The 16862-nt window shown below is 38.1% G+C and overlaps 1 protein-coding gene across 1 annotated transcript in view; it reads right to left on the bottom strand.

The window, feature by feature from the left end:
- The window catches only part of VAV3 (vav guanine nucleotide exchange factor 3), a 465753-nt gene that overhangs the window by 113974 nt on the left and 334917 nt on the right, over positions 1–16862 (bottom strand). Inside the window, exon 19 of the mRNA XM_027856780.1 lies at positions 13936–13981. Coding sequence (XP_027712581.1) covers positions 13936–13981 — 46 coding nt within the window. The remainder of the gene's footprint in view (positions 1–13935; positions 13982–16862) is intronic.

The raw sequence follows: 16862 nt of genomic DNA, 5'->3' as shown, positions 1-16862 counted from the left end.
AGAAATCAGCAATGTTGAAAATCAGAACACGTTCCCCAGCATTCTTTCACAGCTCAGATTTCTCATTTGTCTGCAATGAATCTTAAACATTAAGCCTCCATTGTCCTATTTCCCCCAGTTCATCCTTTCAGGGAGAAATAATTCCTTCACTTTTATAATTATGCTCCTAATATTTAGATGACGGTGTAGTCAGTGAAAAATTAGTTTTGGAGGTGGCAGAAATAGATTTGTTTGATTTACAACTAACATTTTCTTGGGTTATAGTACTTCTGAATTAAAAAGAAAAGGCAATTCTTTGTATAAAAAAAATCCTTCAGGAAAAAAAAACATCTTTCTGCTTTTGCTCTAAAAGGTGTATCTGGATTGCTACTTTCAAACATTCTAGGGTACTATTGTCCTTATCAATGTTCTTTTATTATCAAGGCAGAAGGAAAATCTATCAGTTGAGCAAACCAGCCCTATGTATCTATAAAAAAAAAAAAACATAAAAGAAGTTGACAGTTAATTTTTTTTTTGTAACAGACATAGCACTTCGATGAAATTCTTAAATTAGGCAGAAAATCTAAAGACTCAATTTAATTCAATAGATAGGATATATAAACTTTCATATCCATATTGTCAGTCAACAAGTATTTATTGAACATCTACTATATGTCAACATTATGGGTAGATAGCTTCCCTGGCTCTACCAGCTATGATGTGGTCACTGTGAACTGTGTTCAATTTGGAAGCCCAGAGGTCTCCTGGTTCAAAACCTGCCTCTGTTACTTATAACCTGTATGACTTTGGGTTGGTCATTTGACTTTCCTGCTTCCTCATCTGTAAAATGATGGCTGTCAGACAAGATAAGCTCTGTGATTACTTCTTGTTCTAGATATATGTTCCTATGAATATAGCTCCCTCCCTTCTCTGACTCATTGATCTATGATGTAGCTAGGGAGACCAGTGAATAGAGCACTAGGCCTGGAGTCAGGAAGACCTGAATTTAAATCCAGATACTTCCCAGCTGTGTGACCTTGGACAAGTCACTTAACCTTTATTTCCTCAGTTTCCTCGACTATAAAATAGGGACAATAATAACACCTATTTCCTAAACTTGTTGTGAGGATCAAATGAGATAATATTTGTAAAATTCTTAGCACGTAGTAGGTACCATATAAATCTAGCACTTATCACTATTATAATGATGGCGATGTACAACCAGAACATGTGCACACACACATGCATATACATTATATAAAGTCTACACTCTGCGCAAGTTTTCTACACTATACAATTTGGCACCTCATTTTGATCCACTTAGTATTTTGTTGTATCATTATATTAAGCTGGCATATGTTATTATAACGTGCCCTATGCCAGGTCTCTCTTCACCCAGGGAAGAAAGAGTAGCTAAATTCTTCGGGCCCTGAAGGTTTTGCTGAGCTGCCTAGCCAAGACCAGGAGACTATGTGACCAATTGACTCCACCTGGAAGGAGGTTCTGAAAGAGGCCAGGCATCTCGGATGGAGTAGAAGAGATGGGGACTGACACGGCCATTGAAAGCCCAATAAGACACCAGGGACTGGAACTGGAATCTGAGGGTAAAAGCTGTCCTTGCTGGTCATAGGGTTCTCTGTTTATTCAGCAGGAACTCAGAGAAGGCCCATGAAGCTAATTTCCTCAGCTCTGTTCTCCTCTTCACCTTTTGTTTACTATGTCAAGCAAATCATTATGATTTGTTCTGTGGTTACGTTTTTTTTTTTTAATTCTGATTTTCTCTTCATATAAAAATACATGGTTGGTCTCAGACAAGTGCATTTCATCAAACAAATGTAGAGCCTGCCACGGTTGTTGCTCATGGGTGTAACCCTCCCCTGGCACAATTATGGAGCCTTCCTTTCTCTGTCATTCATGATTTAGAGAAATCACATGGAGACAACTGCCAGCTAACCTGGACTGTATTTTACTAACAGCCTGGTAGATCTCATTTTTAAAAGGCAGAGAATCTTAAAATTGAGCTGGGGTCTCTTTTCTTTCAGAGAGTAAGAGTGGGGCGGGGGCGGGGCGTAGAGAAAGGAGAGAGAGGGAAGAGAGAGAAGGAGGGAGGAGGAAATGGGGGTAAGAGAGAAGGAGAAAGAGATAGGGAGAGTGAGGGAGGGCAAGAGAGAGAGAGAGAGAGAGAGAGAGAGAGAGAGAGAGAACAGGGTTGGGCAGGGTGGGAATAAGGAAAGCAAAGCCCACTGTCACTACCACAACAACTAGGCTCTGTCTGGTTTCACTACATAATGAGGCAGCACAATCTGCTGCAGAAAGAACTGGCCCCTGTGTCACAGTAGCCTAGACACAAGTATGGTCTATGAGCCATCCTGTGCTGGTTGTGTGACACTGGGCAGATCTCTAAACCCCTCGGTGTTCCAGGCAAGTCTTTAAGATCATAAATTGGAAGGAAAATGCTGACCTGCTTTGGTAGAGGGAGTTTCCTCACCAGGGAATTCATAACGTTAATCAAGGGAATTACAAGTCTAGGCAAAAAATAAAATACCCACACACACACACACACGGAAAAAAAAAAAACAAACCCTGAATTTTGTATAATATTTACACAAGCACATTTTTGTTCACGATCTGATTCATATTTATCTGTCTTCCCTCCCTGAGATTATATTTTCCTGAGTGGTAGGAATTATTTTAAACTTACTCTGTTCCTCTACATGTTCTTAAGACAGTATAACCACTCAATAAATATTTTGGATTGACTGAGATAATAATTCAGAAACTTCTTCCTTCTTTAATTCAATTTAATCCAAGAAGTATTTATTAAGTGCCTATTATGTGCAAGTATTCAGGAATCCTAGACAAAACAAAATAAAACAGTTCTGTGACTTAAGAGTCTAAAGCATCATCTCCCTCCCTACAATGTAGAGGACAACTGGAAGTAGTTTCACATGTTTTATGTTATCAAACCATCAATAAGCATTTACTGAGTGCCTACTGTGTACTGTGGAACAGAGAGTATAAAAACAAAAATGAAACACAGTCCCTCCCCTCAAGGAGCTTACATTCCATGGGGAGGAACCTGTATCTATCTAAAGTTTATACAAAATGGTTAAAGGGGTAAGTGACCACATTTAAGTGCTTGGAGAGCTCATCAGGAATATACCTGGGACTTTTTTTTTTTTTGCATATTAAAAAGTACAAAGAGTTTAGTGACAATGAGAAAACAGCACTTTTCAAGCCACCTGTAGATGCTCTCCTCCCTCACAAATAAGAGTTAAACAAAGCACCTGAAGCACCATCTCAGAAAGGGTCCCATGGCCAATTTAACAGCATTTGATTTTTTACTGTTATTATCTCTAGTCCAAGTCACTCAAGGCAGGATGGGACTCATCTTCCTAAACCTTTCAGAGCTACTTTGTCTAATCTTTCAGCAGCACGGTACATGGCAATCAGCTGGATCTAAACAATCCCCCAGATGGCAATATTAAATTCCACATCTACTGAGGCAATCTGCTCTGTAAATACCAGACAATGCTCCCATACTTGAAAAATGTCGACTTGGTTCAAAACATACCAAGAGTTGAGGAGCCTAACAAAAGCACCATGTGAAAAATAAGATAGATCCTCCAGCTCCCATAAACATAAACCAGACTTGGTGCAAGGCAATCTTTAAAGCCTCAGCATTAAAGTTTAATTGGTAACTTTGACCTTGAGTGCCACTTTCAGTAAAAATATTACAGCGGGGCTGGGATTTTCTTGAGATTTATGATCCCGTGTTCTTGAAAAGTGCCTGGTCCTGCTGGACTCCTGAGATAATTGATCTGTCGTCTCTTAAGAGCCTTGTTCTTTTTGCACCAGCATCTGTCTCAAAGCAAGGTACATACTGATAGAAACACCTAGCTCTATTTAAGAAAAGCAAAATAACAATAACAACAAAAGACTGAAGCAGTTGAGTGTTCCAAACATGACCATTTTGCCAAATGTAATGCAGGCCAGGACCCACCATTTCTCTCAATGCAGTCGTCACATTTTTTTTTATTATACTTATACCATATGTGTCCTATCCCCTCATTAGAATATAAGATCCAAGAAGCCAGAGATTCTATCTTAACTACACTTTTTCCTCCAGTATGTAGCACATGGCTCTAGAATGCATAGGCCCCTAATAAATATTCTTGATTCTATATTCTTGAGTGTGAAGCATAACTCAGTGCTATATAACATACTGCTGGCTTGGGAGTCAAAGAAGTGAGGTTCAAATGTTGGCTCTACTCTTTAATACTTCTATGATCCGGGGCTAGGCAAACTTCTCTGGACTCAATTTCTTTGTAAAAGGAGGAGATTGAACTTGAGGACATTGATATTTCCTTCTAGCTCTTAATCTATGAGCCTATGGCCCTATATGTGTATTTTCTATACAGGTGACTTTTAATCATCTTTTTAAAATCCAATTAAGACATCATTGGTTTCACTGATATCGCTTAAAGTAGGAATCTACTACTTTGCAGTAGGTTGGTGGTGGTATTCATAAAGACTACACAGTTATCCCTTCCACATTACAGGGGTTAGGGGCACAGTGCCCCAGCAATCTGGAAAATGCACATAAAAATTTTTGGCCCTTCCTTTGTATCAGAGAAGAAGAAATTGTGTATATTTATGGTATTAAAAGATAAAATTTGTTGATATTATATAATACTATACATATATTTATGCATTTATGAGTTTCTAAACTTTTTCTGTATCATCTACTGACCTTTGCGTGTCAACCACAGCTTCCACAAAACTCCAAAAAGATTCCCATTTAATTTTTTATACCAACTGGAAACCACAATGGGGAAAGTTGGGATGTGAAAAGGATAACTGTATTCTTAAATACATGAGAAGATTATGGTCTACACTCTACTCTATTATTTAAGCATGTCTCTGTGGACTAATGATTAACCTGAAGAAGATGGAGATTGGGACCACCCTAGAGAAATCTCTTATAAAGTCTACATTTTTCATTTCTGGGAGAGAGTAGTCAGGTCAACAAACATTTATTAAGTACTTCCTATGTGCCAGGCACTACCCTAAGCACTGGGAAGACAAATCCAAACTGAAAGAAATACCATCCCTGTCCTCAAGGAGCTTATATTCTAGTCAGTGGAAGACCACATAAAATGAAGCTGAAAAGCAGAAGTGGGAGGTTGGTAGGGGGTGAGGGTATGCGGAGGAAACTACGGGTCATGGGGCACATTATAGCAAAAGTCCAGGAGAGTCAAGAGCACAGTTTGGAGAGGAATGAAGACATGGCTGACCTGGGCATCTACTTTCAAATGGAAGGTCTGAGAGGAACCAGTCAATAAGAGGGATAAGCCAAAGGGGTGGGGGGCATTGCCATTATGAGAAGTGACAGGCAAGACAATATTCATCTTTCTTATACAAAGCACATTTATAGAAATTTCCATAGAAGAAGCTACTGCATCCTTTGAGAAGAGAGGGAGTTTAATATGGCATTGAGTTCCAAATCAAAACAGAGGAAGAGAGAAAAGTAACAAGTCTCCATATTCTATATGATGCAGAGATGTAAATGTACTGCAAATATCAATTTGGTTTTGTAAACTATTTCAGGACGTTGCAGTACAGAGCATCCTGGCCTTCGAAGTGGAACTATTAGGATCTGAAGCCTGTTTCTCATTCTAGCTGTGTAACAGTTGTCAACTTGCTCAACTTCTCTGTCCTTCAGTATCCTTAGCTGTAAAGTAGGGATAATCATGTCTGTAGTATTTACCTCATAGGGTCATTGTGAGGTTCAGATAAAGGGATATATGTAAAATATTTTGTAAAGCTTAAAGCAGAATTTCAAGCATGGACAAAGACAGAAAGAAGGGTCCCCTATGTCAAAAATGGCACTTTTGTGATAGAAAAGAACTGGAAACAAAATGGGTACCCATCAATTAGGGAAGAGTTGACCTTTTACAAGTGAATGTGATGGAATATTACTGTGTGGTTAAAAAATGATTAAAGTGAAGGATTCTGAGAAATACTGAAAAGTTTATATAAGTTGATGAAGAGCGAAGCAAACAAAGCCAAAACAATACACAAAATGACTACATGTGCTAATGAAAAGATCACTGAAAATAAGGTGAACTTTGAATAACCGAAATATCAATAATGTTCCCAGAGAACAGCTAGGGAAGCACATCTCCCTTTTCTTGCCAGAAAGGTAAAGGGGTAAGAAAGGAAAACATGGCATATGTTGTCAAAGGTGTTCCCTGCAACCATTATTTTTGCTTAGCTACTTTTCTTTTTTCCTTTTTTACAAATGAATGGTCTCTTCCAGACTGGTGATGGGAGCAGTGGGAGGACTATATTTGGAAATTACTACCATGAGAAAACAAAAGGCAATACAATTTATATTTGTAAAAAAAAAGTTTAAAGCACCCTGTCAATGTCAGTAATTCTTCTTTTAAAAAAAACATTTTTTGTCTTGTTTGATGGAGTTCACATAGAAACAGCCCATGGACAAGTTGTTTGACATCCTGCTTTTGTTTTTCTATACTTAATGTTTTATGGACTACTGCATAGGTGGATAAAATGATTAGGTCTTTCAAATTTATATTTGAATAGAAGTATTCCAGTGTAACTCCATCAAACACATCCTGCTCTCACATAATTTTGATTTCTTCTGATAGATATCTGTATTTTGAATGCTGTCTTTGCCCATGCATCTTGGAGACCATGAGCATTTGGTAGGGCGACATCTATTAAAAATGTCGTTCTTAAGGTTTTATGGATCAATGTTACATGTCGACAATTGTGAGCAACCATTTGGTCTGTGATGATTCTTCAGTTCTAGTGCAGTTTATTTTATTGACTGAGTCCTCGAGGATATTTTGAAATCTATATTTGTAGTACAGGGATTTGTTGCCTGTCAATCCATGAACTATTGAGCTTCTAATGTAAAATTCTAGCCATGATGGCATATCACATTGGTTATCTGATAGATGTTAAATTTTGCAGTCTGCTATGCATATCTCTACATTTCTTGCACAATCTGCATTGATCACTAAGTCCAAGATCCTTAAAGATAACTCTTCAGTAATTTTGTAGTGGCCACTGATCAGGTCTTGATTTGCCATCATAAACCCTTCCACATCTGCAACCTCAGCATTATCCTGGACTCCTCAACTCTCCCTCACCCCCACATAGCCAATCAGTTGCCAAATCTTACCATTTCTATTTTTCTAACACCTCTTGCCTCTGGCCCCTACTTTTAACCTAACATAGCCACCACTTTAGTTCAGGACCTTATCACCTCTTGCTAGATTATCCTAACGGCACCCTAATTGGTCCCCTGGCCTCAAGTCTCCCCAGTCCATTCTACACACAGCTGCCAAAAGGATTTTCCTTAAGCACAGTTCTGACCAAGTGACTCCTAGATTACTACAACAGCCTTCTAATAGGTCTCCCTGCCTCAAATCCCTCCAGTCTATTCTACACATGGCTGCCAAAGGGATTTTCCTTAAGCACAGATCTGATCATGTGACTCCCCTATTCAATCAGCATCAGTAGCTTTCTATTGCCTCTGGGAGGAAATACAAACTCTACTGTTTAGATTTGAAAGCCCTAGATATCCTTGTTTCAATCTGTCTTTCCAGCTTCATTCAACATTACTCCCCCTTTCAGACTCTGGCATCCAGCAGAATGAGCCTCCTCTCCACTCTTCACACATGACATCCCATCATCTGACTCTGTACCTTTGCAGAGTTAGGCTGACATGCCTAGGTTGCAAACGATCCTTACAAAGGATCCTTGCAAAGGATTTCTACCCCACACAGTCCCTCTCTCCCCGTAAGACATAGCTCAAGCATCATTTTCTACTTGGTCTTTCCTGATTCCCCCAACAGCTACCATCTTCCTCCCAAACTGCCTTGCATTTAACTACTTTGTGTATTTTTGTATTTATTAACTTTGCATTTATGCTGCATATATTTTTATATGTATTTCTTGTCTCCCTCATAAGAATGAAAGCAGCTTGCAAGTAGGGACCATTTCACTATTTGTACAGCTATTTCCAATGTCTACTATAGTGTAGGTGCTTAATAAATACTGAAGGATGGATTGATTGATTGAATGAATAAATCCACCAAACTAAGCCAGTTATTCAGTGGCTTATACCATTGGCTAGGTTGGTGTGGCTATCACCCATAAAGCCCATTGGCTTTTTTTATTTCACTCTTGGATTTGGTTACATTTCACAAATCCAAAGGCATGTACCTGTTATTGCTTGATGAAGTGATACCTGCTTGCTCCAAAAGTATTTCTGTAGGTTTTTGACCTGTTAATCATGCACACCAAGAATGTCTATCAATCTTCTTTTTTGTCAAGAAAGTGCTAATCTTTCCAAAGCTGCCTTTGGGTTTTGGGCCTTATGTTCTGTTGACAACGAAAGGTATTTCCCTTAGGATACTTTTCAAATCTGCTATGGTCTATCTTAAAGTTTTGAAAACGTACATTAAGACTGGTATTGCAGAACTGTTCATTGGTTTAAATGTGTTTCTTTCCATTCAGCTTTCACCTGCAAGGCATAGTTTAGTGCGAAAGCATCACTACCCCTGAGACCAGCATTTGAGGCAATGTTCATCAGTCCATGTAGCCAAGCCTGGCTAAACTTGAAAAGTGAGATGGGATGGAAAGGATTTCTGTGTGGTAAAAGCAATGATGACAAATAGCATTTAATTAAACACAGTGCTGGCAGTTAGGGAAAACAATAGCGGCCAGAATGGTATACAGCAATCAGAAAATGATGGGCTTATTTTGAATGCAGCTATGTTTAATACCTGTAAGGTTCTGAGCCTGGGAAGCAAATCCTGATGCCTTTTATATATTCCTCAAATTCTGAGTGACTTCTCTGTGGACATAGCAATGTTCCTGCTTTACAGAGCATTAATTGCCACGAAAAGAATCAATTCCTAATTCATTCTTGTTGTCACGTCAGATTTCCATAGTGGTTTTCCTTGCATAGGACATACCAAACTGGTATTTCCTTGTGAAATTCAGAAGCATTAATAAAAAACATAAAGACTAAAACCAAAGAAATGTTCATTTTTTTTTTCAGGTATACACAACTGTCAGTCACATTGTCATCACAATAATCTGCATAAGAATACTTCATATTTATTTATATGTGTGTGTATATATGCATATATATACACACACATATGTGTGTTAGAGTATGTAGGCTCTACATACATTTTCTCATATTATCTCATTTGATCCTCATTACAACCTTGGAAGATATTTACTATTATTATCCCTATTTCACAGATGAAGAAACTGAGGTTCAGAAAGGTTAAATAAATTGTTCAATGTTTCACAGTTTGTAAATGTTCAAAGGCAGGATTTGAATACAGGCCTTCCTGACATCCACTATACCAGCCTGTCATGTACAGAGAAGAACACTGTGATGAGGATCATAATGAAAAGGGGAAAATACTGTATCATTATATTAATATATTAGAACCAGAAAAGATATATATGCATATATAATATATATAAAAACACATATATATATAGTAATGTTTCACTTATAATTTAAGTCAGAAGAAGTATTCTTTAGCATTTAGCTTATTCCAAATAATGTTTTGTAGGAAGACCAGACCAGGCATTTTTTCCCTCTCTGTCAGTGACATGAGAAACAAATTAGGGTGTCAGATGAAATCTGTTTACAATTCTACAGAGCTCCTAAGTGAGCATGCTTTGTGGATATTTGATTACAGCTCCCTTCCCTGATTATAGGTATTCCCTCACTTTATTAAATCCTTTTGTTCCTAAAAAGTTGATGAGATAGGAAATTTCTCCATATTCAAATCACATATTCCCACTTGCACATTATCAGATTAAGAATGAAATCTCATGAGAAAAAAAAATGGAAACTAAATTTTTTTAACTCTATTATTTAAAATATATAGTTCAAGGAAGGACAACTTTCTAAAATACTTCATCTTTAAAATTCTTAATATTTAGGCTGTCATAAAACATAAATACTATATTGAAAATATCACTCCTCTGCTCAAGAATTTTCAGTGGTTCCCTGTTCCCCCTAGGACAAACTACAGCCTCCTGTGTTTGGCATTTAAAGCCTTTCACAATTTGTCTCCAACCTATGTTTCCAGACTGATTTCCTATTAGTCCCCCTCACATACTGTACATTCCAGGACAGACTGACCCATTCATTTCCTGTTCCCTACATGTGACTTTCTCTGATCTGCTTTTTGTACAAGCTGTCCCCCATACCTAGAATCCACTTCTTCTGCCTCTTGAAAAACCTAGCTCTTACCAGAGTTTCCCTCAGGGGGCACCTCTTACATGAGCATCTTCCCGATTGCCCCCAAAAGTTACAATAGTCATAACTGATATTTGCAGAGCACTTTAAGGTTTGCAAAGAGCTTTACAAATATCACCTCATTTTATCTTCACAGCAACCCCAGGAAGTAGGCACTATTATTATTCCCATTTCATCATTCAGGACACTGAGGCAGATGGTGTCAGTGACTTGCCTGTATTAAATAGCCAGTAAGAGTCTAAGGCAAGGTTAGAAGTCAGGTCTACCTCAGCACTCTATCCACTGTCCAACCTAGCAGCCTACTGCTTCCTCTCCTGGAAATTACTTTGTATTTTTGTTGTTGTTGTTGTTCAGTTGCTTCAGTCATATCTGACTCTTCAATACCCCATTTTACATTTTCCAGGCAAAAAGATCAGAGTAGCTTGCCATTTCCTTCTCCAACTCATTTGACAAATGAGGAAACTGAGGCAAAGAGAGTTAAGTGACCTGTCCAGGGTCACACAGCTAGTAAGTGTCTGAGGTTGGATTTGAACTCAGGTCTTACTGACTCCAGGCCTAATGATCTATGCACTGTACCACCCAGCTGCTCAATACAATACTTTGTATTTACTTTATATTTTGAATTTACTTTGTATGTATTTTGAGTTTACTTACCTAAATATACATTGTATCCTACTGCCAAATGCCAACTCCTTGAAGGCAGGCACTATTTCATTTTTCTTTCTCTTTACCACTTAGCACAGTACCTGGCACATAGTAGGTGTTTAATAAATACTTGTTAAGCTGGAAATGATCGTAATAACTAATATTTATATAGTGCTTACTATGTGCCAGGCACTGTGCTAAGCACTTTACAATTATTATCTCATTTGATCCTAACAGTAATGAGGTAGATGCTATTCTCTTCTTCATTTTACAGAAACTAAGGCAAATAGAAGTTAAGTGATTTGTCTTAGGTCACATAGCTAGTTACCGTCTGAGACTGGATCTGAACTCAAGTCTTGCTGCCAGGCCCAATGATCTACCTCCTGTCACCTGGCTGCCTGAATTCAATACTCCAGAACTTGCATTCTTATATTTTATATGTATTTTTATTCTTCTATGAGTTTCCTCCTTCTAAATGTAGGCTGTAGCAAACACAATAGAGACAACAAAAACACTCACTTCCTTCCTCTTCGAATAAAACCATCCAAAATAAGTATTTCTTTTTAAAGCTAAGGTAATTACCTGCAAACCAATACATACTGTCTGTTAGAAAGGAGTTTGCCTTGGGATTAAGAGATGCCTGCAAATAGCTCATATACTTCTAATAGTTTCCATTTCCATAGAGCTATAGGGTTTACAAAGTTTACATCTCTCAAAACAATCCTGAGAGGTAGGTGATGCAGAATTCATTATTGCCATTTTACATATCAGAAAACTAAGGTAATGTGACTTGCAGGGAATCACACAGCTAGTAAGGATCTGAGCCAAGATGTAAGGTCTCCTGACTCAAACTCCAGTATTCTTTACATTCAACACACCAAATCAACAAGCATTTATCAGATGCCTGTTTCAGACACTGTACTAACCACTGGACATACAGAGAGGCAGGATGGGGAGCAAAAACAGTCCCTGCCCTTAAGGAGCTCATGATTTAATAGCACTAGGCAGGGGTGGGGAACCTGCGGCCTTACGGCCACACATGGTCTTCTAGGTCCTTAAGTGCGGCCTTTTGACTGAATCCAAATTTTACAAATGGAGTTGTTCTATAAAATTTGGATTCAGTCGAAAGGCCGCACTTAGGGACCTAGAAGGCCACATGTGGCCTTAAGGCTGCAGGTTCCTCACCCCTGCACTAGAAGCATCAGGTAGCATGATGGATAGAGTGTTAGGTTTAGAATTAAGAAGACCTGAGTTCAAACCCAGCCTTAGACACTTATTAACTGTGACACTGGGCAAGTCACTTAACCTCTGTCTGTCTCAGTCTCCTCGACTGTAAAATGAGGATAATAAGGTTACCTACCACCCAGAGTTGTTGTAAGGATCAAATGAGATAATATTAATATAGTACTTAACACACTGCCTGGCCCATATTAAGTGCAATTATTATTATCATCATCATTATTATCATAGCTAGCATTTATATAGCACATTAAAGTTTGCAAAGTACTTTGCATACATTGTCTCATTTGCTTCTCACAAAAAACCTGGGAGGTAAATATTATTTTCTCTATCTTACAGATGAGGAAGCTGAGGCTGAGAGAAGTTAAGTGATTTCTCCAGGGTCACACAGCTAGTAAGTGTCTGATGCCAAATCTGAATTCAGGTTTTCCTGACTTCAGGCCCAGCACTCTATCCACTATGCCACCTCGCTGCTCTAAGAAATATTTCTACTTTATTAGTACTATTACAACAGGTAGGTAGATTACAGAATCCTTTCATTTGTTTTTCAAATTCACCAGATTCCTTGGTTATCATAGCAATGCTTCTACATTCTTGGGCCTCAAGTCACCATGAAAAGACTCAGTTCCTAATTCACAGTCGATATAACATCAGATTTTCATGGCAAATCCCTTGAACAGAACACACCCACATACAGCATTGTCTTGTGAAAGTTAGAAGCACTAAAAAAAAAAACCTTAAAAACATTTGCCGTGATTTCTCTCAGAATACAAGTGAGGCAACCTTTGGCCAGAGGCAATAAAGCTTCCATAAATCCTCTAAGACAACTCATAAACTGACATGAAAAATATGGGTGTGGTTTGTTTCCAAGCTGTAACTCTTTGAAAACTTTAGTTTATAGCCAAGTGAACACTGGTAATGATGAAAAGAAGAAGAAAAAGAGGAGGGGGGAACCATCACAAAGAAACTCTAGCCACAGAATCTTTGTTTCCAGTAAGAACAGTCCAAAACACCTGGGCTTTTTACCTTTTTCTCCAATTACCATCATACAACCTTGAGCAGTAGCTTAAGTAAACTTTGCCTCTAAATCTCGACACTGACATAACAAATCTTTGGTAATTAAAGTGTAAAAAGAATAACATTTTTTTTCTGAAAAATCACAGTATAGCAATGATAAAAGAAAAATCTCACAGTATTCTATGGAAGAACTATTTTTAAAAAATTGTTATTATTCAGACAAATAATTGGTCTCTAGAGGGGATGTTTGTGTAGTTGTGTACAAAGCTTCTAAGGATTTTTTTTCTTAAAGAATATTAGCCAAAATTAATGATGCAATTACTAAACCTTATATAGAGCATAGGAAGGAAAAATTATCTCTCTCTGGAGATGGAGGGTGGTGTCTATTTCATTCGGTTTCTGATTTTTCTCCAGAAATGCAAGCTTGCATATTTTCTTCTATTGTTTTGGGGCCCAGCAGCAAAAGGCCTGGGAGTTGTCAGGCCAAATCTAGAGCCCGGTAAGCAAAGGTTCATCCCCATCACTGATTATAAAGAATTTAGCATCAGGTGTGTGTTAGTCAAGCCATCTTGCCCTTGCCCTTGGCAGCATCCCATTCTTTTGACTGATGGATATTTAAGACCTTCTCTGATTACCAGAACAGGAGTATGTTGGGAGCTAAAAAAGACTCAGAACTGGCCTGAGTCTGAAGGACTGTAGTTATTGCTATAGAAAACCATGAAACAAACCTGGATCCACTTGTCTGGGGAGCCTTCGAAGTCCATTAGATGATTTCTGTATAGTGAAAAAGGAGAAGAAAAAAGAAAGATTAAAGGCATCTGTCAGGTGGTTTCTGAGCCATTCAACTATCTTGCTTTAGAAGGCAGAATGAACAGCAAGAATACTATAACTGAAGTGAATAATCCTAAATGTTCATGTGGCTTGTTGTCTTCAAGCTTATTTTTAGCACATTTGATTTCCTCTCCTCACCCCAGGATTTTGCATTCTAAATCGCATTGATGTTTAATAAATAATTTCTGGGAGAAATAGTTATCTAGTAATATCACGTTTTAGTTTGTCATCACGCTCTATTTTTCCTCAAATCCTATTTCCTTTATGGGTGTTACAAATATGTCCATCAATATGTTTTTGTATACATCTATATATGTTTTATATATGTATATGTATTCCCCATTAGATTGTAAGCTCCTTGAGGGCAGGAATCACTTTGTATGCACAGCCTCTGGCATTATTGTCTGGAATGTAACAAAAAGGTGCTTGATGTATACTTGCTAGCTGGATTTGATTATATTATTAATAATGATAGCTAGCCCTTATATATTATTTTAAGGTTTGCAAGCAGTTTACATACATTATCTCACTTGATCCTCAGAATAACCCAGTAAAATGGATGTTATTATTGTCCATATTTTTACAGATGAGGATGCTGAAAGAGATTAAGTGACTTGTCCAAGTAACAAAGATAGTAAATATATACATATGACTCAGGATTCAAACTCAGGTCTTCCCAACTTCAAGTCTGATCCTCTGTTCATTAAATCACCCGACTACTGCCAATGTTTAAGCTATATGGTGACAACTACTGCTGCAATGGAAACTATAACAATGACAGTGACCACCACCACTATTACTATTATTACCATTACTACTACTACCGTTACTACTACTACTACTACTACCACTACTACTACTTCCATTACCACTACTACCAATACAAGTTGGCATGTATCTAACCTTTTAAGGCTTACTAAGCACTTTAAAAATACACTTCTCCTTTGACTACAGGGTACAGGACCACAAAGCTTTTTTATTCCTGGGAACAGGTAATGAATGAGGCAAGTGAGAAGTCGGCACATGCTTATACTCATTATCACCATCAGAATCTCTTTATCTCTACATCTGTTTAATTGAACTTTGAAACAAAACACAAGGTTTTAAATATTAGCCCAATACTCATACAAGGCAACCATAAGCATTCTGGATAGAGAACTGGCCTTGTTATCTGGGAGACTCAAGATCAAGCCTTAACTCTAACACTTACTGGCTGTATGACTCTGAATAAGTAGATTAACCTTAGTAGCTACAGAGAATTCTCGTAGAATCCCTAAGTCCTGAAGTAAGTGGCAACCTGCACTGTTAGAGTTTCCTCACAAGGCAGGTCTTTATACCAAATGATATCATAGGTCAGATCCAAAATGAGGGAAAGGGAGAGGGAGGAGGGGAAGAAGAGAGGAGGGGAAGAAGGGGCAAAGGGGAGGGAGGAGAGAAGAAGAAGAAGAAGAAGAAGAAGAAGAAGAAGAAGAAGAAGAAGGAGGGAGAGAGAAAGGAAGGGAGGAAGAGGAGAGAAGAGGAGGGGGGGGAGAGAGAGAAAGAGTCTTTGTACCTGAAAAACAAAAGCAAGATAGAGATGTATGTGAGTGAATTGCTTTTGACTACAATGTAATACAAAGGAAAAAGAGCTGGAGTTTGAGTAAGAGGACCTGTGTTCAAATTCTACTTTCCATTTACTACCTGTATAACCTTGGACAAGTCATTTAATCTCTCAGGGCATCAGTTTCCTCATCCTTAAAGTAAAAGAGTCAGAACAGATAAACTCAAAGGTCCTTCTCAGATCTAAATCTATAACCATGTTCCTTGAAGGAAGTGTCCCATTTGAACATGTCAGAATGATTACTGTAGGAAAAACTTCAGTGAGCAGATGGGAGAATCAGTTACTTTACGCTATAAGTCCACTCTTCCTAAGGACTATTAATCTCTTCTCCTGATAACATTTTTGCCTTCATGTCCTTCATAGAAGAGCCAGAAAAAAATGCCTACTCTAAGAACATAATACAGCATAGACATATTTCCCTGAAACCTATCAAAAATGAAACTCAATTACTTTTAGAGAATAATGTCTGTGTCTAAGTTAGCTATTCAGAGTATGTGTACTGACTGGCCTCTTGCTACAAAATTTTTAGACATTGCACCTACCAATAAAAAAAGAGAAAGAGAAGATGCAAAAAACATGAATTTGGGTTGGTTGTGACTGTATTTTGTTGCTCAAGTCAAATAGAGAAATACAAGTTTAATTAGCATTCAAGCCAGCCAGTCAATAAGCATTTATTAATTGATTCCTATATTTTGGGCATTGTGCTGGATGTTGGGGTTACAAAGACAAAACCAGTACCTACCCTCAAGAAGCTGACATTCTTTTTTTGTTTGTTTGTTTTGTTTTGTTATTTTTTTTTTAGGCAATTGGGGTTAAGTGACTTGCCCAGGGTCACACAGCTAGTAAGTGTCAAGTGTTTGGTCTGAGGCCGGATTTGAACTCAGGTCCTCCTGACTTCAGGGCCAGTGCTCTATTCACTTGGAGCTGACATTCTAATGGGGGAGACAATACATAAATAATTAAGCACTCATAAGAGACACATATAAGACATATAGGAGAGAAGGTAATTGGAAAGGGGAAGGCATTTGTAGCAGAGAGGCCTGGGAAAGGCTTCCTAAAGAAGGTACAATTTGGACTGAGTGCCAAAGGTAGTCAGGGAAACTAAGATGGGGAGGTGAGGGAGCAGAGCCATTCAGGCCTGATGGACAGTTAGTGCAAAGGCATGGACATGAGAAATGGAGTGACAAGTTTCAGGAGAGTAAATGAAGTGGATTTAGGTGAGTG

Source organism: Vombatus ursinus, unplaced genomic scaffold (genome assembly GCF_900497805.2).
Source record: "Vombatus ursinus unplaced genomic scaffold, bare-nosed wombat genome assembly UNPS02011613.1, whole genome shotgun sequence".
Classification (NCBI taxonomy): Eukaryota; Metazoa; Chordata; class Mammalia; order Diprotodontia; family Vombatidae; genus Vombatus; species Vombatus ursinus.
The sequence above is the reverse complement of the archived record's forward strand: the minus strand, read 5'-3'. Positions and strand labels throughout refer to the sequence as shown.